The sequence below is a fragment of the Dunckerocampus dactyliophorus genome, chromosome 9 (assembly GCF_027744805.1).
Source record: "Dunckerocampus dactyliophorus isolate RoL2022-P2 chromosome 9, RoL_Ddac_1.1, whole genome shotgun sequence".
Lineage (NCBI taxonomy): Eukaryota > Metazoa > Chordata > Actinopteri > Syngnathiformes > Syngnathidae > Dunckerocampus > Dunckerocampus dactyliophorus.
Genome location: NC_072827.1, coordinates 22,015,032 through 22,039,086, shown reverse-complemented (window position 1 = coordinate 22,039,086; position 24,055 = coordinate 22,015,032). Strand labels below are relative to the sequence as shown.

The 24,055-nt window shown below is 42.3% G+C and overlaps 1 protein-coding gene across 17 annotated transcripts in view; it reads left to right on the top strand.

Moving 5' to 3' along the window:
* mycbp2 (MYC binding protein 2) overlaps positions 1 to 24,055 on the top strand; it is an 87,873-nt gene that overhangs the window by 59,162 nt on the left and 4,656 nt on the right. For 6 of the 17 annotated variants that reach the window (XM_054786400.1, XM_054786403.1, XM_054786401.1 and 3 more), the window contains 28 exons: positions 1,751 to 1,828; positions 3,379 to 3,603; positions 4,801 to 4,933; positions 5,009 to 5,134; positions 8,044 to 8,277; positions 9,931 to 10,035; positions 11,538 to 13,169; positions 13,243 to 13,412; positions 13,554 to 13,801; positions 13,881 to 14,048; positions 15,549 to 15,706; positions 15,785 to 15,984; positions 17,781 to 17,930; positions 18,004 to 18,164; positions 18,239 to 18,395; positions 18,469 to 18,693; positions 18,776 to 18,841; positions 19,328 to 19,567; positions 19,653 to 19,742; positions 19,833 to 19,913; positions 19,990 to 20,256; positions 21,013 to 21,393; positions 21,464 to 21,583; positions 21,678 to 21,779; positions 22,333 to 22,461; positions 22,544 to 22,676; positions 22,741 to 22,844; positions 23,854 to 24,042. In XM_054786400.1, coding sequence (XP_054642375.1) covers positions 1,751 to 1,828; positions 3,379 to 3,603; positions 4,801 to 4,933; positions 5,009 to 5,134; positions 8,044 to 8,277; positions 9,931 to 10,035; positions 11,538 to 13,169; positions 13,243 to 13,412; positions 13,554 to 13,801; positions 13,881 to 14,048; positions 15,549 to 15,706; positions 15,785 to 15,984; positions 17,781 to 17,930; positions 18,004 to 18,164; positions 18,239 to 18,395; positions 18,469 to 18,693; positions 18,776 to 18,841; positions 19,328 to 19,567; positions 19,653 to 19,742; positions 19,833 to 19,913; positions 19,990 to 20,256; positions 21,013 to 21,393; positions 21,464 to 21,583; positions 21,678 to 21,779; positions 22,333 to 22,461; positions 22,544 to 22,676; positions 22,741 to 22,844; positions 23,854 to 24,042 — 6,072 coding nt within the window. The remainder of the gene's footprint in view (positions 1 to 1,750; positions 1,829 to 3,378; positions 3,604 to 4,800; positions 4,934 to 5,008; positions 5,135 to 8,043; positions 8,278 to 9,930; positions 10,036 to 11,537; positions 13,170 to 13,242; positions 13,413 to 13,553; positions 13,802 to 13,880; positions 14,049 to 15,548; positions 15,707 to 15,784; positions 15,985 to 17,780; positions 17,931 to 18,003; positions 18,165 to 18,238; positions 18,396 to 18,468; positions 18,694 to 18,775; positions 18,842 to 19,327; positions 19,568 to 19,652; positions 19,743 to 19,832; positions 19,914 to 19,989; positions 20,257 to 21,012; positions 21,394 to 21,463; positions 21,584 to 21,677; positions 21,780 to 22,332; positions 22,462 to 22,543; positions 22,677 to 22,740; positions 22,845 to 23,853; positions 24,043 to 24,055) is intronic. The other 11 variants (XM_054786411.1, XM_054786405.1, XM_054786407.1 and 8 more) reach the window with 9 other exon arrangements.

Sequence of the window (24,055 nt, the reverse complement as noted above, 5' to 3'; positions counted from 1 at the left end):
AAGGGGAGTGGAGCTGCAACTTTAATCCTGTGGATCAGGGATGTCCAAACCTTCCACTGAATGGCCACATGCGGAGGGGTGTGGCGATAACGGGGATGGGGGAGCACGTTGATGCATTTTGTACATTAAAGATACTAAAACCAATGGAGGTCAATATATGATAAGCTATCTGAATAAAACATCAACATTTTAGCTTTGTGATTTAGATGACAAAGCAAATTAGTGTAATGTATAAAAATATATCTCATTAATAATTCAACTTTATTTTTAAACTGCACCAAGGTCCAATAAAAACGAGCTGCAGACTGAAAGTGGCTCCCGGGCTGTACTTTGGACATCTCTGCGTAAATACGCTTAGTCAGCTTTTCCTCCATTCCCTCCAACTCACAGTCCATTAACAGCAATGATGCATTAGGGCATGCTGCAATAGTGTTTATTTTTTTTATTTTTCTTGCTTTTGCTGACACAAAACCCAGCCATGACAGGCAACATTATGAATGTTAGAGGAGGCATAGGAAACATGAGATTTTAAGATGGGTTGAAAATGTGTAAGCATGTACATTTTGCACCGTTGGATCTTAAGGAGGTTCTAAGGAGAACTTGAAAATGCAAAAAGTAGAAATGGGAGTGAGACAAAAAAAATGTTTGAGTAAACAATTTATTGCAAACAAGCATTAAAGTGAAGTAGGCTGTTCATCAGCTGATCAAAAGTTTAAGGCCACAGCCTTTAAAAGCCAAAGTATTGGCAATAATGTGGATTCAATGTTTTTTTCACCACCTGGAGCAGCATTCCAACTATCCCCTTGGAAACATGGGTGTCAAGCATACCCAAACCAATTTTTAGGTGATTAACAAGAATGGCAGGCTGCACAGTGGCCAAGCGGTTAGCGTGTTTTTCCACACAGTCAGGAGATCTGAAAGATCTCGGTTCGTATCTCCATTTGGGCATCTCTGTGTGGAGTTTGCATGTCCTCCTCGTGCGTGGGGGTTCTGCGGGTACTTCGGCTTCTTCCCACATTCCACAAATATGCAAGTTAGGTTAATTGGATAATCTAAATTGTCCGTAGTTATGAATGTGAGTGTGAATGGTTGTTTGTCTAAATGTGCCCTGCCATTGGCTGGCAACCAGTCCAGGGTGTACCCCGCCTCTCCAAAGTCAGTTGGGATAGGCTCCAGCATACCCCCACGACCCTAGTGAGGACAAGCGGCATAGAAAATGAATGAATATATAAATGAATAACAAGTATGAATAATTACTCATTACTTTTTTTGAAAATTGTATTTCTATTTTAGGCGGGTTTAGGCGGGTTTTGTTTTTTGTTTTTTTTTAGCTGTGGTCATAAACTTTTGATCAGCTGATGAACAGCCTATTTCAGTTTCATGGTTGTATTCTTGCAATTTTTCAGCTGGTCTTATAATGCAGACCAGGAGTGTGTAATGAACAACATAGTGGCACCTTTGCATCAGGATGCTTTAGGGGCTCGGAGGCTTCCATGCAAGGTCTCTGTCTGAACAGCATGACACACCGTCTCATCCAATTTTTTTGGAAGTTTTTCCCCAAAATGGTCCCTTTTTTTCTCTCTTCTGATCCTGGGCATTCTCCAAAGAGCCAAACTGAAAAACTCTCTTCTTCCAAAAAAATGTTTCAGCGGCCCGTTCTCTCCCCCAACATCCTGTATTTTTCTCCTTTATCTCTCTTTGTCAATTCCGTCTACTGTGTGTCTTGACTGTCTCACGATCTGTTGCTCAGAGTGTCTTTAACGCTAGCCATGGAGTCAGGGATGTTGGAATTTTCTCGTGGACCCCCTTAACTATATTCCCGCCGCAGGTGAGTTGTGTGCAGGAGAGGGATAAATAGCTTGTCTGACACCCACCCCCAACCCCAAAGAGCCATAGCTTCTCATCTGTTTGTCACTTGTTAAAACATGAGGTGGAGCATGGGTGTGTTGGTGTCTTGTTTTGTATCATTTTGGCAGCACACAATACTCATAATGCCTCCACAGAGTCCTCAAGTGATTAGTGCATGGGACTGAAGACACCTAATGCGGTCCGTTGCATGAATTTTTCAAGGAATTGTCCTGTATCGTACTGTAACTTTGGCTGTCTTAGCATGCCCTAACTCCCTTGCCCAACCTGACTATGAATCTGAGTGGAGCATTGTCTTTATCAGTCGTTCAAGTTGCTGTAGTGTTGGATAGAATGGTTAGCCGTTTATTTGTTTGTTTTTTATGCACTGACTGTGTTTTCTCCTGAAATTATGCCAAAGCAAATACACTGGACAAAAGTATTGAGGCATACCTTTCACCAGTTAGTCCCTTTGAACCATATTTTTTCATCTTACAAGACATTGTAGACAGTTGTAGTAGTAGTAGTAGTAGTAGTAGTAGTAGTAGTGCGATTCAGACACCTCTCTGAGGTCCAACATGGGTGTTTTTTTACCTCAAAAGTTGTGTAGAAATTCTTCTAAGCAGAGTGGACATTCTGCATGAACCAACTGTGCATGTTATCACAGGTGTCCCAATACTTCTGTCCATACTGTGTACCGTATAATGTTAATGTTAAATATTAAAAAAAATATAACATATTTCCTCATAGTGGCCAGCAGGCACATTTACTGTATTTACGCAACTGCAGAAAATACCAGGCTACTTTACCAAACATACTGTATATAAAAACAATTACAATCATATATGCGCTGTACAATTTAGATTTTTTTCCCTCACAAATAAAAATTATACTTACTATAATACAGGACAATATTTTATCTATATTCCAGTACAGTTACTTTGCTGAAATTTTACTACAACTACAAGTCTGAAAATCTATTTGAGTAAAAGTAAAATGCTTAATTTGAGTAAAATGAGTAATTTTTAAGGTGGGCCTCCTGTGTACAGGTGCTATATGGCTCAAATCAGGTGTTCTTTAATGAAATTATTATTTTTATTAAAGTAAAAAAAAAAAAAAAACATTTCTATCAGACTTTAACGTAAATTCAATTAATAAAAAAATATATATAATGAAATATTATGAGTTATGTTAATTGTAATTGTAATACTCTTAATTGTATGATTATTTTTTTCTGGACAGTATTCGACTTTACAGATGCCATGTCAGTGTTGCACCTGTTACCTGAAAATGAAGGCAGCTTTTGTTTATTTATTAGGGCACGGCGTCTATTGGAATATTTGAGGAAATATGGTATGAAGGGACATGTGAGGGGAATAATCAAACTAGCATTTAATGACATAAGGATAGAAAGAGAGTGTTTAAAAAGTTTTAGTTTAAAAGTGTATACATATGTGCAATGCATCCATGCTGTTTTGCCATTTGAGTTTGTGCTTTCACTTTCACCCTAATACCCGCTCTCAACTCTTGCAGGAGGTCAGGGGCCAGTCGGAGGACGCCATAAAGGAGGTGAGCAGCTGCCCTTCCCATGAAGCTCCCACTCAGGTGCAGAGCAGGGCAGGGCAGGGCAGCGGACCGGGGCTTTATAAGGTAGTGAAGACCGGCCCCTCCGGTCACAACATCAGAAGCTGCCCAAACCTTAGGGGTATCCCCATTGGAATGTTAGTACTTGGCAACATGGTCAAGGCCATAGGCGAGGTACGCACTCATCCCAAATATGCAATCTTAACTGTGTGGATAGGATTGGTTGAATTAGTCTGTTCCAAAATGTATGTTTTTTTTTACAATAGCGTCATTCTCCTAACAAACTCTTCCTTAAACTTCATGAATAATGAGTGCCTGTTCAGTATTTTTCACTGATTTTGCTTTCCTACCCACTAATTCCAGTTTATCTGCAAGTCTGTCATATTCAGCTGCTGCAGGAATGTATGCTCTTGCACAATTAAATGCCAGTATCTTTCAAAATTGTTGATTGGAGAACCACCCCTTTTCTCACGCTTATGGTTTCACCCTGGCTACTGTGGTGTGTCATGCTCTTCACCGGCCCTTCCTGATCTGCAATGTACAGCCTTCACTTACTAATACTTGCACCTTGTGTCTATGTTTTTTTCCTTCTTCCTAAAACAGTAGTGTTTCAGGGAGTTGAGAGCGAGAGACAAAAAAAAACAGCCTTGTGCATTTTACTTTCAATAAGCAACCTCTGAATGAGTAAGTTTTTCTTTAACCACGTCGTTTTTTTGTGGCGGGTTGACCACGCAAATCCATGTGGATTGTGTATTTCAATTGATTAGTTTTAAATGTTGCATGTGAACGATCTTGTCTACTGTACTTGATTTTGTGTCTGTTATTACCTGGAATTAATGGAAGTGTCCATAGACTGTATAAAATGTGGATGTGGCCACTGTGATTGTGTGGAGTTGGGTATTTAGACAAGAGTGTGGAGCCAAGCTACACTTGCCAAATACAGTGGAACCTCTGAAGTCAAGCACAATAGGTTTGTTTGGATTTTGAAGCATTTTTTCTTTAGGAAATCATGTAAATCCATCAGTTATATCGGAAATAATCTCTATCACATCACCTTTTATGACTTAAACAGACCATTCCTGTTATACAGGTGTAAAAAGAAGGTAACCACTGTTAATATTACAATGTAAAAACAGTCCTGACATCATTTTATAACTTCAAACTTACGCATTTCTCAAAATTTTACTCATATTCTGAATTGTGTGATATGTTGAGTCTATGGAGATAAGTCAACTGCTTAAGTCACTACCTGCTGGCTACCAAAATGAACAATGTTAAAGCTACATCCACTCTCTTACAGTCTATGGCTTTTTTTGACTGATTATATAGGGTTGAAGAGAATCTGGATAAAGAGTGTTGTTTGTGTACCAGGTGGTCAACTCAGAGGGAACTTGGGTCCAGCTGGATAAAAACAGTGTGGTTGAGTTCTGCGAGAGTGACGAGGGAGAGGCCTGGTCGCTGGCCAGAGACCGCGGGGGAAACCAGTACCTTCGCCACAATGATGGTAAAGCCACATCCTCCATCATCCTTGCATTTATAGTAAATTCCTGGATAACGACCATCAAATCTCCAATCGCAGAACAAGCTCTGCTCGAGCACGGGGCCCAGACTCCGCCGCCCAGCCCTTTCTCAGTGCAGGCCTTCAACAGAGCAGCAACCGCCAATGGAGCTCAGGGCTTTGACTATGGCATCTCCAATAACAAAGGTCAGTTCAAATTATGGAATGGGGGTCACACGTCGCTTATGCAGGGTTCCTACGCAAGTATGGAAAATAATGGAATTTGATTTTATACATTTCCAGGTCTGGAAAAGTATGGAAAAAGGGTGTTTTTAAGACTGTTACCAAAGTTCTGTTTTCTAAAACAGCTCGGCCAGTGAAGATGTTTGTATGACAGCACACAATGGCCGACGTATCACAGAAAACATTTGGGAAGATTGATTGGTTGAATGGCCAGCCCTCTGCTCTTGAACTTCTGCAAGCCTTTGTATGTGCTACATTACCTTACTATAATCTCCTGGAAATTACATACATATTCAGAATAATGAATACAAATGATTCATTTCATCTTTTATTTTGGCGATACAAGGGCTGCAACTAACCATTTTCTTCTTAGTCAATAAATCTGATGCTTGTTGTTTTGATGAAGTGAGTAATTGATTAGGCCCTCCACCAGGGGTGTCCAAACTTATTTCACCGAAGGCTGCAATCTGCAAAACAAAGTATGTGGGTGGGCCACTTTGATGTTTTTATATGTTTTTGTAAGAAAGTTAAACAACATTAATCATCTTTAAAGACAAAGCTTTGTTTTATTATTAGTTATTAGTATCAACTTTTCATCTTATTCTCTTTTTCTTTTTGCTCTATTTTTCCTGTTTTTGCTGGGTTTTTTGGTTTAATTTTATTTCTATAATGTCCTGTGAGCCAATAAAAAAACAAGCTGCAGCCGGAATCTGGCCCCTCGTGTGCACTTTGGACACCCCTGTCCTAGCCAGACTAAATCTACATGAACACAATGCCGCTCACTGTTTCGCAAAGTCAGAGCTGATGTGTGTGAATACTTTCTTTGCCTAAAACAAATAATGCAAAGATAATAGGTCTACTTTCATGGATGACTAAGGAAATTAAACAATAGTCACATTTGAGAGGCTGAGGATGTTTACATTTTTAAATGAAAAAAATTATTAATCAAATACCAAAATAGTTTTAAATTAAACACTGATTCATTGTTGCAGCTCGAATCATAAACATCTATTTACTGAGTCTAGAAAAAGTTTGGTATTTTGAAATATCAAATCCGTACGAACCCTGCTTATGAGCTATTACCCACACGTGCTGTTTTTCCATAATGGATATTCAGTTATTCCGTACACTCACCGGCCGCAGCATTAAGTACACTTGCACCGCTTCCTTTGCAAAGATGAGTAGTGCTCAGTTTTGATTGACTGTATCAAATGTTCTCGTTCTGCTGGTAGACAGTTTTGCTTACTATAAATACTCCAATTAATGCCTCTGTTCAACTGAGTCTCTGAGAACCGCCGGCCTCAGGCGCTGGCTCTAAAATCACTGGCAGCTGTGGCTGTAGGCAACCTCCTGATGTAGTTTTCAAAAAAATATATATTTTTGTTAATTAACTCCAGAAGACGTTAGTTGCTGCATTTGAAGTACAATTAGCAGCTTCATGTGCCTCTGCATGCGCTGTAAAATGTTGGTATGGCTGCTCAGCTGTCGGTGTTACACTTGTCATACTGTTGTTTACAATGAACTCATCAGTGGTCTTAAAGGTATAGTTAGGATTTTTTGACATCCCCATCAGCACTGTAGTACATCAGCAGTGACTTTCCCCCCCACTTCGTCCCGTGAGCCGAGTTCTGGTCGATTTTCGGTGTTAGGAAAGTTACTTGGTAGGGGTCACTTTAGTAAAGCGTTTTGCTTCTCAAAACAATATGCGTTCAAAAGAGTAATACAAAAAAAAAAAGTTAAATATATATATATATATATATATATATATATATATATATATATATATATATATATATATATATATATATATATTATATATGCATGCACACACATGCAGTACAGGACAAAAGTTTGGACACACCTTCTCATTCAATGCATTTCCTTTATTTTCATGACTATTTACATTGTAGATTGTCAAAACTATGAACATGTGGAATTATATACCAAACAAAAAAGTGTGAAATAACCTCTAAATATGTCTTATATTTTATACATATATTTTATCTCTGATAATGTCTTTTGACTGCGCTGCAAACCCTTGATGTTCTCTCAATGAGCTAGTCACCTGAAATGGTTTTCACTTCACAGGTGTGCCTTGTCAGGGTTACTTAGTGGAATTTCTTGCCTTATTAATGGGGTTGGGACCATGGGGTTGTATTTTCTGTGTGTGTCCAAACATTTGGCCTGTACTTTATATAATATATAAAAGCATATATTGGACCATGCTTGGATTTCAGTTTAGTGTACTGTGAGGTCTTCATAGTATTTTCTCCCCCAAAACAAAATTTACATTTTCTGTATATTTGTATTGTGTGCAACACGGCACCCGGTCCCACTTCTGACACCAACTTGACGAGCGGGCTTATCTGACTGCAGTAATTTGCATTTGGTTACAATAGCTAATATAATGACAAAAAATGACGCTCATTATGATGCAGTACATATCTACACCACCGCAAACCACAATACAATCTTTATAAACTGAGCACTGTTAAATTTGTAAAGGTGGTAATTACATTGTTTAGATGTGCCTCAAAAAAAAAAAGAATAAAGTGTAACCTCCAACTTCTGCTCTTGCGTTTTACAGTCACTATTTTTGTTATTGCACTTCCACAATCTACATTCAAATCACCGATCCATTCTAACACTTGCTTTTGTTTATGCATGTTGTGATTGTACGGTCGATAATCGATGCCTATCATCTTTGCAATGCCAAGCGTATGTGTGTTTGTGTTTACGTGCTTTTCTTCAGTCTGTAATCGAGCTAGGCCGCTCCACTCCATACATAAGGCTGAATTACCCCCACCATCCCCTACCCAAGTCCCCTAGTTGAATCTGTAGTTTCTCCACCTCCTCTGTCTCCATGTTTGCAGGTGACCGGCTGAGCGCCATACTGAATTCCATTCAGTCTGGGCCCTTCCACTCAGCAGCTCCTTCCTCAGTGTTTGAGCAAGCCGCACAACCTCCCTCCTCCTCCTTATCCTCCTCTTCCTCCGCCTCCTCCTCCTCGTCCTCCTCCTCCTCTTCTTCCTCTTCCCTTGTCCACAGTCCATTTGTGTTTGGACAGTCCTCCTCCCAACTGTCTCAGCCGCAACCACAGCTTCTGAGTAAGTGTGTCCAACGATTAGACAGCTCCTGCTCCAACGGATGCTGCTATTTTATTCATTTATTTCCCTCCCTCCCTCGTTGCCGTCATTCACTCTCTTTCCATCATCACTGCTTGTTCCTCTGAAGGGCAACATGTTGTGACGCAGTTATGTGTTGCTCCTTCAGGTGGAATGTCCTCCATTGTCTTGTTTTAAGCACTCAGAGGTGACACTGGATTGAAATAAACGTACCATAATTCCTCAAATAGTTGCTTCCGCTCTGATGGATGCCATGCCTCAATGAATCTCTCATATTGCATTTAAATAAATGCCGCACCTCATTTAGATGCCTTTTTCAACTCTTACAAAAATATATATCGCTACATGACTGATACTTCCATGTGTTCTGGAAGACATCAAACATCTAATATTTATTACAAACACGTTTTATATTGTTATGCAGTAGTTTCAGTAGAATTTATTTGAATAACATTGAAAAGATACACAATAGATCCCTGCCGTTCGCTGGGCTCACGTTCCAAGACTGCACTAATGGCAAAAAAACGTGAATAATAGGTGCACCTATAAAAAGCCCTAAAAATGCCTGTTTTTAATACTCTTAAAACCTATCGTATGCCTAATCACAGTTATGAAACACATTTTGAATTCCGCTTTACACATTAAGAAACAATTACAGGCATACAATATAACAGACATACTTACAGAAGCAGTCACACAACATCACGTCTCGTCAAAGCATCTTCGTACTGGAAAATGTGAGTGAATTGGCTTGTGAGACAGCGCCCTTTAAAGTAGAGAAAGGAAACCGGAATATGTAGGAACATAAATGCTGAACCGTGAATAGGTGGAGATCTACTGCATTATAATTTAACGTTTCTATTTTTAAGAAATGCGATAAATCTTTACCACTATTAAACACCTGGTACTCTCTGCAGAATACATTTTCTATTTTAATAGAATATTTTAGTGATCATTTATTGGCCTAAAAATGACATCACTTAATGCTATTTAAATGCAAGAAATCTACACTAATAAATGCTTGCTACTCTCTGCAGTTGAGTAAACACTATATGAGGAAATATGGTACTCCACCTTTTTGAAAACAAGAGTTGGACTCCTTTTTAAGCTAAAGGTCTTGTTAAAATAGATTTACATCGGCATGTGCTGACTTAAGAGGCTGAGTTGATTTATTTTTCATTTACTTTTTATTTTTTGCTTGCTCTGATGATTGTTGAGACATTTCCTGATTTGGCATCCATTGCAGATTTACCATCGCTACCGTTTGCATTCACTGCTCGCCCAAACCAGCCAAGGGCCTCGCTGCATTTGCACACAAAAGTAACTTTAGTTATCATAGAACGTATTAGTCAGTGGGAAAAAGCATTAGACAATGACCCAATGTAGGTTTTTACCAAGAGCTGAGCTTCTCTATTTTTTTTTTCTGTCGGGCATTTCTTGTCATGCTACTTATTTTCTGCCTGTTGTTTTTTCTCTCTCTAATTTCTCTCTTATCATTTTCTCTTTTAACACTTGAATGCATTGCCTTTTTGAGCCCATTGCCTGTTTTGTGCTTTCTCTCTTTATCTCTCACTCTGGTGGCCTTGTTCGCATTCCATGCCTTGTTTGTTTACCTGCCATTGTTTTCCGCTGTAGATGGTTCAACGCGCAGCCTTGCTTCTCGCGAGCGTGTGCACAAAAGCAGCGTGTCCGCGGCCGGGCATGGTACTGCTCTCTCATCTCTCGCTCTGAAGCAAAAGGGTGGGTAATAAAGAAGATCATGCATGCCTCCCTCAGACAAGTCAGAGGGTGGGTCGACGAATGCGGGTTTAATGTGTTTGTCATTAACATTTGCGAATTGGCTTAAGCTTTTGACACTTCCAAAAAGTTGGTCTTGGTTGGTCTAAATGCAGGGATCTAATCATGACATGACAAAACCATTCACTACATACTCATATGCATCCTTCATCTTTCCAGATAGAACGTGTTCATCTTCCTACCTTTTATATTAGTTGACAACATATTTTTATATCACATTTCAGAGTAGAATTTTGTCAGTGAACTATAAAAGGGGAATCTATCATGCTTGTTCATTTCTCAGATGTAATAAGGAAGCTACTTTTAGAAAAGACAGTGGTTGGTTTTTACTAATTGCAAGGGACGGTAATATTACTTGCATAAAGAAATAAAGACTTATTCACAAAATCAAAGCCCAAGGTACACTTGTTCATGCACGAGTACGAGTGCACACTATGGGTGTCACAAGATCACGCAATAAATAAAACGTGATTTGTCTTTCAGAAAAAAACTGTCACATCATAATGAAAAATGTAATCACACGATGAATGAAAATGAACTCAATCATTTTGCCAGCCTCCATATATTGGCATGTGCATGCATGTCTGTTTTCCTCGTGTCTCACCTCCAAATAGGCAGGATGAGAGTTCACTCTGTGCATTGGTTCAGCACCTAGACACTTAGAACAACGGCGTTCCATAGAACAATGGCATGAACGGAGTGAACTCTCTTGTCAGTTATATAGTCGCTTTGTCTGTATTGGGGGAGACATTGTACTTTTCTTAAAACCTTTCTGAAAATGAATGTTAAAATCTTGTATGGTCTCGTTCTCGTGGACGCAATCTTGTGTATCGTCTCATCTCGTGAGCTGGGTGTCTTATGACACCTCTAGTGCACACAACGTAGATGTGCCATATTATTGTGATCATTGCTCCTGCCAGTTAAATGATAACTGCCACCTTGCAGAAAAGAAATGAACAGAAAAATTCAAAATAACCCACAAAGTTGCTTGCTTACGCACGATCACATGCACCCTTGGAACTTACTGTAGATGTGTCATATAATTCATGTGATCCTCCCGGCAGTTATTTATGATGTTAACCGCCACTTTCCATAATAGAAATAAACACATAATGTATATTCAGAATAATGAGCAAAATGAAAGCCCAAGATGGGCTTGCTCATGCACACGCACATCTGAAGATGCCATATACTATAACTGCCACCGTGCATACTAAAAATAAACAAGCTCACTACACCTCAAAATCAAAACCCAAGGCACATTTGCTCATGCATTAGCACATGCGAGCAGAACATAGACGTGCCATATAGACAATGCCATAAAAATAGCCTGCAGATAATGTATTTATATGTAACATCTGGGAATGGGCATCATATGTCCCCTTTAAATGTGTAGTGTTTCCTGTGGAGTTTTGTGTTCTGATGTATGAATTGTTAACATCTAGGTGAACGAGGGAACCTGCTGCCTGGTGCGCGGTCCATGTCCCCAGCCTCCAAACACCGCCAGGAAAACCGTTCCCCCAAACAGGAGAGTCGAGGAAGCCGCACATCCGAACACAGTCGAGTAAAGATGGGCGAGGGGCCGCTCTCGGGAGGCGATGCCCTCATCCTGCGGTCTGATACGGCCAAACTGCGCTCTGACTCTCATGGCCGCTCTCACTCGCCCAATCACAACACTCTCCAGGCCTTGAAGTCAGACGGAAGAACATCGGGCTATCGGGCCGAGTCGCCCAACGCCGGCTCTCGTTCGTCCTCTCCTAAACAAAAAGGAGTATCCTCATCGGGGAGGTCCAGTCCTTCCAGCACCTCGACCCAGAATTCCTCTTCCCACGACAAGAACCTCCCACCTAAGGTTAGTCCCTCTTCCAAAGCACGGCTTGAACCGCCCAGAGAGAGATCCAAGTCAGATTCGTACACTCTGGACCCAGACACCCTTCGAAAGAAGAAGATTCCTCTTACAGAGCCATTAAGGGGCCGGTCCACCTCCCCGAAGCAAAAATTGTCTCCCAGAGATCCAAATCAAGGCATGGTGGGTAACGTGGAAAACCGCGTTCCTTCCTCCCACGTGACCCAAGAAAACTTGCACAGCGAAGTGGTGGAGGTGTGTTCCTCCAGTGCTCTTCTCTCCAATGATGACGCAAATGATGAAAACCTGGAGGTCCAGGACAATGAGGAGGCCTCCTGCAAGGTGCACTTCAGCATTGGCAAAGCACCAGTCAAGGAGGAGATTGAGAGCCGATCTTCGCCCAAGGTCGGCCGCAAAACCTCCAGTAGGCATGCCCGTCCAAAGAAGGACAAATCAGGTCCCCTTTTTAAAGGTGAGAGCATGCAGAGGATCAGCGAGCCCGCCAAGCAGGCCATGTCACCATCTGTGGCCGAATGTGCACGGGCAGTATTTGCTGCGTTCCTGTGGCATGAAGGCATTGTTCATGACGCCATGGCCTGCTCGTCTTTCCTCAAGTTCAACCCTGACCTAACCAAAGAACACGCACCCATACGCAGTTCCCTCGGAGGGCAGGGCACAGAGGAGAAGGAGAGCAAGCTCAAGAACCGCCACTCTTTGGAGATTTCCTCCGCACTTAACATGTTTAACATCGCCCCACATGGTCCAGACATCTCCAAAATGGGCAGCATCAACAAAAACAAGGTGCTGTCTATGCTGAAGGAGCCTCCACTGCCAGAAAAGTGTGAAGACGGCAAAGCAGACGCTGTCACATACGAAATGACCTCCCATCCCTCCATGAGAGCGAAATCCATCCTGCCTCTCACACTGCAGCATCTGGTGGCATTCTGGGAGGACATCTCTTTGGCCACCATCAAAGCCGCCACCCAGAACATGATCTTCCCTAGCCCGGGATCAAGTGCCATCCTCAAGAAGAAGGAGCACGAAAAGGACAGTAAAAAGTCCAAGAAGGAGAAGAAGAAACGGGAGAAGGCGGAGGTGCGGCCCAGGGGGAATCTCTTTGGGGAGATGGCGCAGCTCGCAATGGGCGGACCGGAGAAGGACACCATCTGTGAGCTGTGTGGGGAGTCTCATCCTTACCCTGTCACATATCACATGAGACAGGCTCATCCAGGTAAGAAAACATGTTGAACCATTAAAGTGACTCTAATCTACAAGGATTAACATCCTCCTCCTTTGTTCTTCAGGCTGTGGCCGCTACGCTGGAGGCCAAGGCTACAACAGCATCGGTCACTTCTGCGGTGGCTGGGCTGGCAACTGCGGAGACGGAGGCATAGGGGGCAGCACCTGGTACCTGGTGTGTGATCGCTGCCGGGAAAAATACTTGAGGGAGAAACAGACTGCGGCCAGGGAGAAGGTAGCATATACTTCTACCTGTTAACCTTGCATTTCCTGTATTCCAGGGCCCAATTATACATGGCTTTTCAGTCAATTGTGACAGGTGTTCCAATGACAAAGCCGTATTAGGTCATCAGTCCTGATCTCTGTTTCTTACTAGGTGAAACAATCAAGGAAAAAGCCCCTGCAGGTGAAGACCCCAAGGGCCCTGCCCACGATGGAGGCCCACCAGGTGATCCGGGCAAACGCGTTGTTTCTACTGTCCCTCAGCAGCGCTGCCGAGCCCAGCATGCTGTGCCACCACCCTCCTCGACCGTTGCACTCCCAGCTGCTTCCAAGCCTCAAGGAGGGCGTGTCGGCGGAGCTGCCCAATAAGATGAGCTGCCTCTACCTGCAGACACTTGCCAGGTAGCAATTAAATTATAATCCAGATGCAATTATTGCTAAAACCAAGGTATATTTAAGGATCTCCTATCTGTTCCTCAAGGCAACACACAGAGAACTTTGGTGCCTATCAAGATGACAATCTATTCCAAGATGAGATGAGGTATTTGAGGTCCACATCTGTTCCTGCACCCTACATTTCGGTCACCCCGGACGCCTGTCCTAATGTGTTTGAGGAGCCGGAGAGCAACATGAAATCCATGCCACCCAGGTAAAACATCTTCAGGCTCAATTACCGTATTGACCTGAATGTATGATGTTTTTTTTAAGAAAAAAAGTCTGGAAAAGACATATTTTTTGTTTTAGGGCTCATATTGCCATATTTTGTGGCTAAAGCATGCTGGGAGTCTTTCCGGCTTCCCAGCATTATTTGCTGCTCTTGTTTTGTAAAAAGACGCTAAAGTTTTGTGTTTTGAGTTAACATAATGTATTATCCTCCACTAGTAAGAGCAGTTGCCCTGTGTATGTGTTACCTACCTGTTGTGTGTGAACTTGCTGTGTGATGGTTATAGTGTTATTTCTTTTATGACATTTTGGGTCCGACTGTTGTTTGCTGACTAGTTGGTTGAAAAGTGATTTTGGATTGAATACTTGATGCGGCCCAGCCTCACCCAGACTTTGCCTCAGCGGGCCTCAGTTGGGTTTGAGACCCATGGTCTAGAGATTTATACATACAAACCAACAGGTGGCACAGAGTACAGAGTAACTTCTCCCCAAGCAAACTTTCTTCCTGTCATGCACCAGTGACCAAGCGACATGGAGACCAGCTGGAAAAATGTGTCTTAAAGATTCAAGAGTTTTATTGTCATATGCATAGTAAAACAGGCAGTTATACTATGCAATGAAATTCTTAGTCTGTTCATTCTCCCAAGAAAAGAAAGAAAACACAAGAAAGAATAAGAACATAAGAAACATATGTACCAATAAATTAAGCAACAACAACAGAAGAGACATTAATACAAATAAATAAATAAATAAAAGTGCTATAAGTGTGTGTGTGTGTGTGTGTGTGTGTGTGTGTGTGTGTGTGTGTGTGTGTGTGTGTGCGTGCGGCGTGTGTGAGTGCTTCGTTGAGAAGTCTGATGGCCTGTGGGTAAAAGCTGTTTGCCAGTCTTGTGGTCCTGGACTTCAAACTCCTGTAGCGTCTGCTTGACGGTAGGAGTGTGAAGAATGAGTGTTGTGGATGTGTGCTGTCCTTGATGAGGTTGTGTGTTCTTCGTAGGACTCTAGTTTTATAAATGTCTTGCAGTGAGGGGAGGGCTGCTCCAACAATGTTCTGTGAGGTCTTGATCACCCGCTGGAGTGCCTTCCTATCACGTGTTGTCGGTTACCGTACCAAACAGTGATGGAGGCTGTAAGGACACTTTCCATAGTGCATCTGTAGAAGCAACTCAGGATTTTGGTGGACATGCCAAATTTCCTCAGTTTTCTCAGGAAGTACAGTCTCCTTTGGGACTTCTTCATAATTTGCTGGGTGTTGTGAGACCAGGTGAGGCCCTCGCTGATGTGTGTGCCAAGGAAAAGGCTGTTGGCAAGTTAGAAAACAACAAGAGATGGTGTTCTGATGCTAATTTTAAGATAATGGTGATCAATGAAGCAGAGTCACCAAACAACACAAAAACAGTGGTCATCTTTTATTTGTATTTTTTTTAACTCCCAAAAGATTGAAATTGGCTGTCTTTGTCTAATTACATTTTGTCTGTCCGCTCAGTCTGGAGACCAGCCCCATCACAGACAGCGACACGGCCAAGCGCACTGTTTTCCAGCGGTCTTACTCTGTCGTGGCCTCAGAGTACGACAAGCAGCACTCGCCCTCTCCAGCCCGAGTCAAAGCCGTGCCAAGACGCAGAGTACACAGCGGTGATGCGGGTATTCAGCGTGCATCCATTGAATGATTGCAGGCAATATTAGCGCATCATTTTTTTAATGAGCCTGTCTCCTTTCCAGAGGTTGGCTCTTCGCTTTTGCGGCACCCATCTCCAGAGCTGTCCAGGTTGATCTCCGCCCACGGTTCCCTCAGCAAAGGGGAGAGGAACTTCCAGTGGCCTGTCCTGGCGTTTGTCATTCAGCATCACGATCTGGAAGGCCTGGAAGTGGCTATGAGGCATGCGCTGAGGAAATCTGCCTGCCGGGTGTTTGCCATGGAGGTACAGCAGTTATTGGAAACCGAGCAGCCCGTGTAACTGAAAATATATCTTGGAGGTGATCTCGTCATTTGCAGCTGTTATAACATCCATTGTCAAACGTGATGTGATGTGCAAAGGTCTGTGCCTGTACTGTACTCAGCTGTAGTGTAACAGTAGACTCCAGACTTGATGGATCCCTCATAAATCAGTTCAAACTTGCTAATCACATATAGTATATGGTGACAATCAATAGCCCTGCCTCTCAAAGTGGGTTTTTCCTCCAAACTTCATCAACGTGCATCAGCTCTAGCATTGACATAAGTTTCTATATTGACTGTATGGCACCTCCTGTGACTAACAAAGATCCCTCATGCCCACAATGGCAGTTTTGCCTCAAACTTGCCATACTGGCAATGCACCAATTGGGTGTGTTGTACTTGCCGAACTGTTGTTTGCAATTAACTCATCAGTGGTATTAAAACTGGTTGAGCAGTTTGTGCCTTACCGCTATTACAATATTATCTACAACAATAAAATCTCTCGCTGCTGTGTTGTACAATATAAATGCATCTCAATTAATTACAATTACATTACCTTGGTTAGCGTCATTAATTTTTTCCAGAAGGTCTGACTGTAACTGAAACAGACCCTAATCAAACAATTTTTTTTCCAGAGGAAATAATGTAAATCGAATTAATCTGCTCCAGAAAGCCAAAACTGGTAACACAAAACACGTTTTTATAGTTTTACACTTTGACAGACAGATAGAAAATGATTTGAAATGCATATAAATACATGTACATGATGGATGAAAGGCATAAACGAACATTTAAGGTTACCTTCATTCAAGACTCAATTCTTGATGTGGCTGTCCCCAAAGACATGATGTGACAGCAAGCTCAACCACCACCACCTTCCTGTTTTGACATGAGTTGTTTCTTGAATTCAATAGTGTTTCTCACCTCAATACTGTAATCCAAAATGGATGCCAACAGTTTGATAAAGAAGGCGAGAAACACTACTGAAGTCAAGAAAGAACTCGTGGCAAAACGTGTCCATGATGGTGTAGCTGTCACGTCGTGTCTTTGGGAACAGTATTCGTTCATTTGTAAGTGTTCATTTGCCCCTTTCATTTGTTGTTCATATGCATTTAGAATTGTTTTTTGCATGTAAAAATATAATTTTAAAACTATAATAACGTGTTTTGTGTTAACATTCTTAAGAGTGAACTGCTGATGACATCATAGACGAGCGACGTAACTTCTGGTTCCAGTTGCCATTTTGTTTGCTAGATAATAGAATGCTAACAAGGAAAGATGTTTTCTTATATATATATATATATATATATATATATATATATATATATATATATATATATATATATATATATATATATATATATATATATATATATATATATATATATATAAACAATACACTGCTGGAAAAAAAAAGTCAAAAGGGCTGCGCCATTATTCAAACTGTCCACTTAGGAAGCAACACAGATTCACAAATCAATTTCACAATCTGTTGAGCAAATGGAATAGACAACAGGTGGTGTGTTTTTCCACTTTAATTTTGAGTGTGACTCCAAATCCAGGCCTCCATGGGTTAATAAATTTGATTTCCATTGATCATTTTTGTGTGATTTTGTTGCCAGCACATTCAACTATGTACTACTACTATGTACTATATACTAAGACAAAAGTATTTCATAAGAATATTTCATTAATTCAGATCTAGGATGTGTTATGGATGTGTTCATAATGTACATAATAATGTTATAGTGTTAATTGTGTATTCTGTGATACCACCAGGCATTCAACTGGCTTCTCTGCAACGTGATCCAGACCACTTCTCTGCATGACATCCTGTGGCACTTTGTAGCCTCCCTCACTCCATCTCCTTTCGAGCCCGAGGACGAGGAAGAGGACGAGAACAAGGGAAACAAGGAGAACCTTGAACAGGTGATGAGTTACATAAACGATCGGCTTCTTTATTTTTGTTGTCTGCATTGTCTTATTGTGTGTCCTGTTCCAGGAACGAGACCTTGGCGTGTGCGAGCACCCTCTGTCAGACATTGTCATCGCCGGGGAGGCAGCTCACCCACTCCCTCACACCTTCCACCGCCTCCTCCAGACCATCTCCGACCTCATGATGTCACTTCCTAGTGGAAGCTCGCTCCAGCAGATGGCGCTAAGGTACCATTACCTATTTCAGGAGCTGTTTTCACGTTCGACTGGTTGTGATGTCATCTTTTCTCTCGCTCTTGTAGGTGCTGGAGTCTCAAGTTCAAGCAGTCCGATCATCAGTTCCTGCACCAGAGCAATGTTTTCCATCACATCAACAACATACTGTCCAAGTCAGATGATGGAGACAGCGAGGAGAGCTTCAACATCAGCATTCAATCAGGCTATGAAGCCATTAGCCAGGCAAGAACATACTGTAGCTGAAATACTGCTATTGCTGACGAAATGTGCTAACCTGATGCATCTTCTCCGACAGGATCTTTGCCTGGTGACATGCCTGAAGGACCTGACCAGCGTGGTGGACATGAAGACGTCCAGTCGTCCTGCCATGATCGGCAGCCTCACAGACGGTTCCACTGAGACCTTCTGGGAATCTGGAGACGAGGACAAGAACAAGACGAAGAGCATCACCATTAGCTGCGTAAAAGGCATCAACGCTTCTAACGTTTCTGTTCATGTGGACAACTCCAGAGACATCGGGGTAAGGAGACACAACAACAAGAACACACAAAGGTTTATTGAAGGAACCCGGGGTGATTTTGTTTTTCTTCTGTCGACCACAGAACAAAGTGACATCTGTGACATTCCTGTGTGGAAAGGCTATGGAAGACCTCTGCAGAATTAAACAGGTGAATTAACTAATTAACTCAAATGTAGAAAGTACAAGGTGTTTATTAAAGATAAGGCATTGACTCCAGAAGAGGTCTTTATTTGTACAACGCATTTTGGTAGACTTGTAATTGTGTCAGAAGTGGGATGTTAATAGGTGAGGCCGTGGCTGGTATACTTGGGACAAGTCATCCTAGTGTGATACACTAGAAAATATGTTGTTCAATCTGATAGACTATGCTCACATACACGTTGAAGGTATTACTTCTTAGACGTTTGCGATAAATGGTGTCACAAGTCAAGTGGGATGATCTGTGAGGCAGTTTGATATAGGTGAGGTATGTAATAGACACGTTACGATCAGTTCACATGTTTTCAACCCAATAGTCTTGCATTCAAAGCAGTTGAGGGTGTTACTTTCATGACAAATGGTGTCATAAAAGGGATGTTAGCTATTTACCCATCTTCATAGCGAGAACTCTAAACTGAAACTCTTGTGGTCCCAGGTTGACCTCGACTCGCGTCACATGGGCTGGGTGACGAGTGAGCTCCCCGGCGGAGATCACCACGTGATCAAGGTGGAGCTGAAAGGACCAGAGAACACCTTAAGGGTGCGCCAGGTGAAGGTGCTGGGCTGGAAGGAGGGCGACAGCATCAAGATTGTGGGACAGATCTCGGCCAGCATGGCGCAGCAGAGGAACTGCGAGGCTGAAACTCTACGCGTGTTTCGCCTCATCACCTCACAGGTTTGTCTTGCTTGGTTTTAGGCTCTTTGGCACAGGCACAGTCTGTGATCTGTGGTACCAAGATGTCTTTTTTATGTACACTTAGGTTTTCGGGAAGCTAATTTGTGGAGATGCAGAGCCCACTCCTGAGCAGGAAGAGAAAAATTTGCTTTCATCTCCAGAAGGAGAGGAGAAGGTTTGCACTAAAAAAAGTTCATCCATATACTTCTCAAATGATTAAAGTCACCTAATTTGATGTGTTTTGCATTGCATTCTTTTTTAAAAGGTGCCGTCAGATGCAGATCTCAAAGAGCACATGGTTGGCATCATTTTCAGCAGAAGTAAACTGACCAACTTGCAGAAACAGGTCAGCTTCAAAACAATCCGCAGGATTGCATTTCCTTCTAAGGAAAAATACCTTAACATGTGTCTTTTTTTCCCAGGTGTGCGCACATATCGTCCAGGCCATCCGCATGGAGGCCACACGCGTCCGAGAGGAGTGGGAGCACGCCATCTCCAGCAAAGAGAACGCCAACTCACAGCCCAGCGATGACGACGCCTCCTCGGACGCTTACTGCTTTGAGCTGCTCTCCATGGTCCTGGCACTGAGTGGCTCCAACGTTGGCCGCCAGTACCTCGCACAGCAGCTAACACTCATGCAGGACCTGTTCTCGCTGCTGCACACGGCCTCCCCGCGAGTGCAGCGACAGGTGGGCAACTGGCGTGTTTGTGCATGTCTCACCACTTAAAAATACAACATTGTATTACTGCATCATTAGTTATATGACACGTGCGTGTGCTCGTGGATTAGCATAAGGCACAATCGTATTACTACACAACACGTTGCTGCTTGTGCGCATGCTTTTTGTGTTTATTTTGCTCATTGAGTGTGCCTTGCATGAGCCTGGATTGGAGTGTTCACACTTGTCAAAGGAACTGAACTCTAGGTGTCAATTGTGCTCTAGCGCTGGATGGAATGTCTTGTTTCATTGTGCCATAGGTACAGTAAAACTCTGCTTGTTGTCACTCCAAAAATGTGCTCAAGCACAGTATGCTTACTAGGCCCCTGCACAGTTAGATGTAGAAGAATGATACACTTGTTTATGCACAAGCACATGCACATTGTAAGTGTGTCATAGTTAGATCCATGAAAGTGATTGGACAGTCATGAATAAACATTCATTTCTTGTACTCAATACAAAAATGTGCTCAAGCACGGTGAGAACAACTGTGCTTGGGCCTGGGCAAGCACAGAGCCAGTACCTATAGTACAGTGCCCGTTCCTCCCGCCAGTTATATTTTAACACCAACACCTTGCATAATGAAAATAATGATATCCACACAAGGAAGGGCAACCGTGCTGAAGCATGGTGCAATACACCCTGCGCCATAAAATTCCATTGTTTCCTATTTTTTTGGGATGTACCGTAGCATTATTGTGACTGCTTGTTCGCGCCTTATCACAGGTGACGTCGTTGCTCCGCCGCGTCCTTCCTGAGGTGACGCCGGTGCGACTGGCCAGCATCATCGGTGTTAAGTCCCTACCGCCGGCGGACATCAGTGACATCATCCACTCCACGGAGAAGGGCGACTGGAACAAGCTCGGCATCCTGGACATGTTCCTGGGCTGTATTGCCAAAGCCCTCACCGTGCAGCTGAAGGCTAAAGGCACCACCATCTCGGGCACGGCCGGCATGGTTGCGGGTAAAGGGGTCACCACCGTCACGCTGCCCATGATCTTCAACTCCAGTTACATCCGGCGGGGCGAGAGCCACTGGTGGATGAAAGGATCCACTCCTCCTCAGATTGCAGAGATCATCATCAAGCTGGTCAAAGACATGGCAGGAGTAAGCTACTCCTTTCTAATAATTCACTAACTGTGACCACACTTTTTAGACATGCCATGTTTGTTTGCAGGGACAGCTTTCTGACGCGTGGTCACGAGTCACCAAAAATGCTATAGCCGAGACTATCATAGCTCTCACCAAAATGGAGGAGGAGCATCGCTCGCCAGTGCGCTGCATTGCTACCACAAGGGTATGAAGCCACTTATGTAACCTGTAAGGGAACCCTATTCCTCTTCTATGGTACTGTTTTATCAGCATGTTATTTCCTTTTCTTTCTGTGCTAGCTATGGCTCGCCTTAGCTTCCCTGTGTGTGCTGGACCAAGACCACGTAGACAGGCTGTCCTCTGGTCGCTGGATGGGTAAAGATGGACAGCAGAAGCAGATGGTGAGATGATCAACATTTTAAAGTGCCTGCAGAGGTTGATAAAGCTAGGGACTATGAAACTATTGGAGACGATTTAAATAGAGGTGTTAAATGCAGCATTTACGGTAGATAGATATATAAAGTGTCATCCAGTGGTGTTTTTGTACCAAACACGAACACGAGGCATAATTCATGGATGAAAAACAAAACAGCACTATCATTTAAAGTTATGAGAACTGCTGCTCTGTATGGACTATAACATACAAAGTAGAAAAAAAATGTAGAAACAGCACCCTCATCCTTTATGCAGAGTCTGCTGACTAAGATGTAAGCATTCTGAACATGTTAAATGGGATTATGCAGGTGAGATTTCAATTGCTGCCACTTGGGTATGATGAATTAGATCTAGATGTTACAGCTGTTAGTTTTCAAATTCTCTTACATTGGATAAAAGTTGATGAACCTGTGACACTTTATCATTGTGGGGATTGTCAACCAAATTGAATGACAGGATCCTCTCAAGAACATACCCATCATGGCCACAACAATAAATGCCTTTCTTCTTGTTCCACAGCCCATGTGTGACAACCACGACGACGGCGAGACGGCGGCCATCATCCTGTGCAACATGTGTGGCAACCTTTGCACCGACTGTGACCGCTTCCTACACTTGCACCGGCGTACTCGCTCTCACCAGAGACAAGTCAGCATAATAGTGTATAAGTATTCCTGCACTCGAAAATTGGCGTTCAGTGCTAAATTTCTTTTCATGTCGTGGTCGTCAGGTGTTCAAGGAGGAAGAGGAGGCCATCAAGGTGGACCTCCATGAAGGTTGCGGTCGGACCAAGCTCTTCTGGCTCATGGCTCTGGCTGACTCGAAAACAATGAAGGCCATGGTGGAGTTTAGGGAGCACACAGGTAAGACATGCTACACAACACACAGCAACATTTCCCATTAATTCTCTCTGGCATGTTTTTCTAGGTAAACCAACTTCCAGCAGCTCGGACGCATGCAGGTTCTGCGGAACAAGGAACGGAACAGAGCTGTCGGCGGTGGGAAGCGTCTGCTCGGACCCCGACTGTCAGGTAAACTGACGCAGACTGCTTTTATGCTGCAAAAAGTGAAATTTAAGCAAGATTCTGGATATTTTGAAAGATAAATCAATAGCATAAATGAATCAATATCAGCAAAATAACGGTAGATTACAAAAAAAAATCATATTTCTGAGCTGCTCAACAGTTCTGTTGTGATCTGCTTCTCAGATCAGCATTATCAGCAAATTAGCAACATAACTTTAGTTGTTTTCAAACAACATTTGAAACTTTTTTTTTTTTTTTTTTTTTCCATTGGGTGTTTGTGTCGCCAGTTCACTGATGTGTACGAGTGACAGGACGAGAAACTCTTAACTCTCTTGGGAAGAAGTTATTTGGCGATGCTTATTTGCATGCACAATCCCTAGACACCTAACAAAAGATGTCTTTTCAGAGTTTTTTCTGGGGGGAAAAAATGTGTCTTATACTCGGGTCAATACAGTAATTAGTTAACAATATATTTTTTTCTTACCATGTTCTTGCATGTTTTAAATACTGTATTGACCCAAATATAAGGCAGTATAAGTATTTTTTTCCCTCAAAAAAAGTGGAAAAGCCTATATTTGAGCTCTTACAGTTGTTGAATTCATGATTTAAAAATAAATAATTTTGTCCTTGTTTGTGGAAAAAATATATAATTCCAGTATTAAAAAGAGGTATTGTCTTACATTCTTATCATCATGGTAACATAGCAGATTTTGTTATACATTACTTAAGTTAAGCAAGTTAGTCTCACATATTAGGAAAACAATACCTTGTTAGTCAAAATGAAATCTTTTTTACTTTGAGTTCAGATATTTAATCTTGCTTAGTGTTTACATTTTGCAGTGTGGTGGCTGTTTGAAAATGTTAAAATAATTATAAATTAAATTATATAATTAATATTAATTAAATTAATACATTTTATTACATACTGTATTTTAGCGTGGGTTTTCCAAATTGATAACTTTTTTTCATGTAAAATCTTGTTTTTTTAAAATAATTCCCAATTGCCTGCCCTCAGGAATACTCCAAACTGGCATGCAGTAAGACCCACACTTGCGGACATCCGTGCGGTGGCGTCAAGAACGAGGAGTCCTGCCTGCCGTGTCTGCATGGCTGCGACAAGAACACTGGCTGCTTGAAACAAGACGCCGACGACATGTGCATGATCTGCTTCACCGAGGCGCTCTCTGCTGCCCCCGCAGTACAGGTTAGCTCATTAT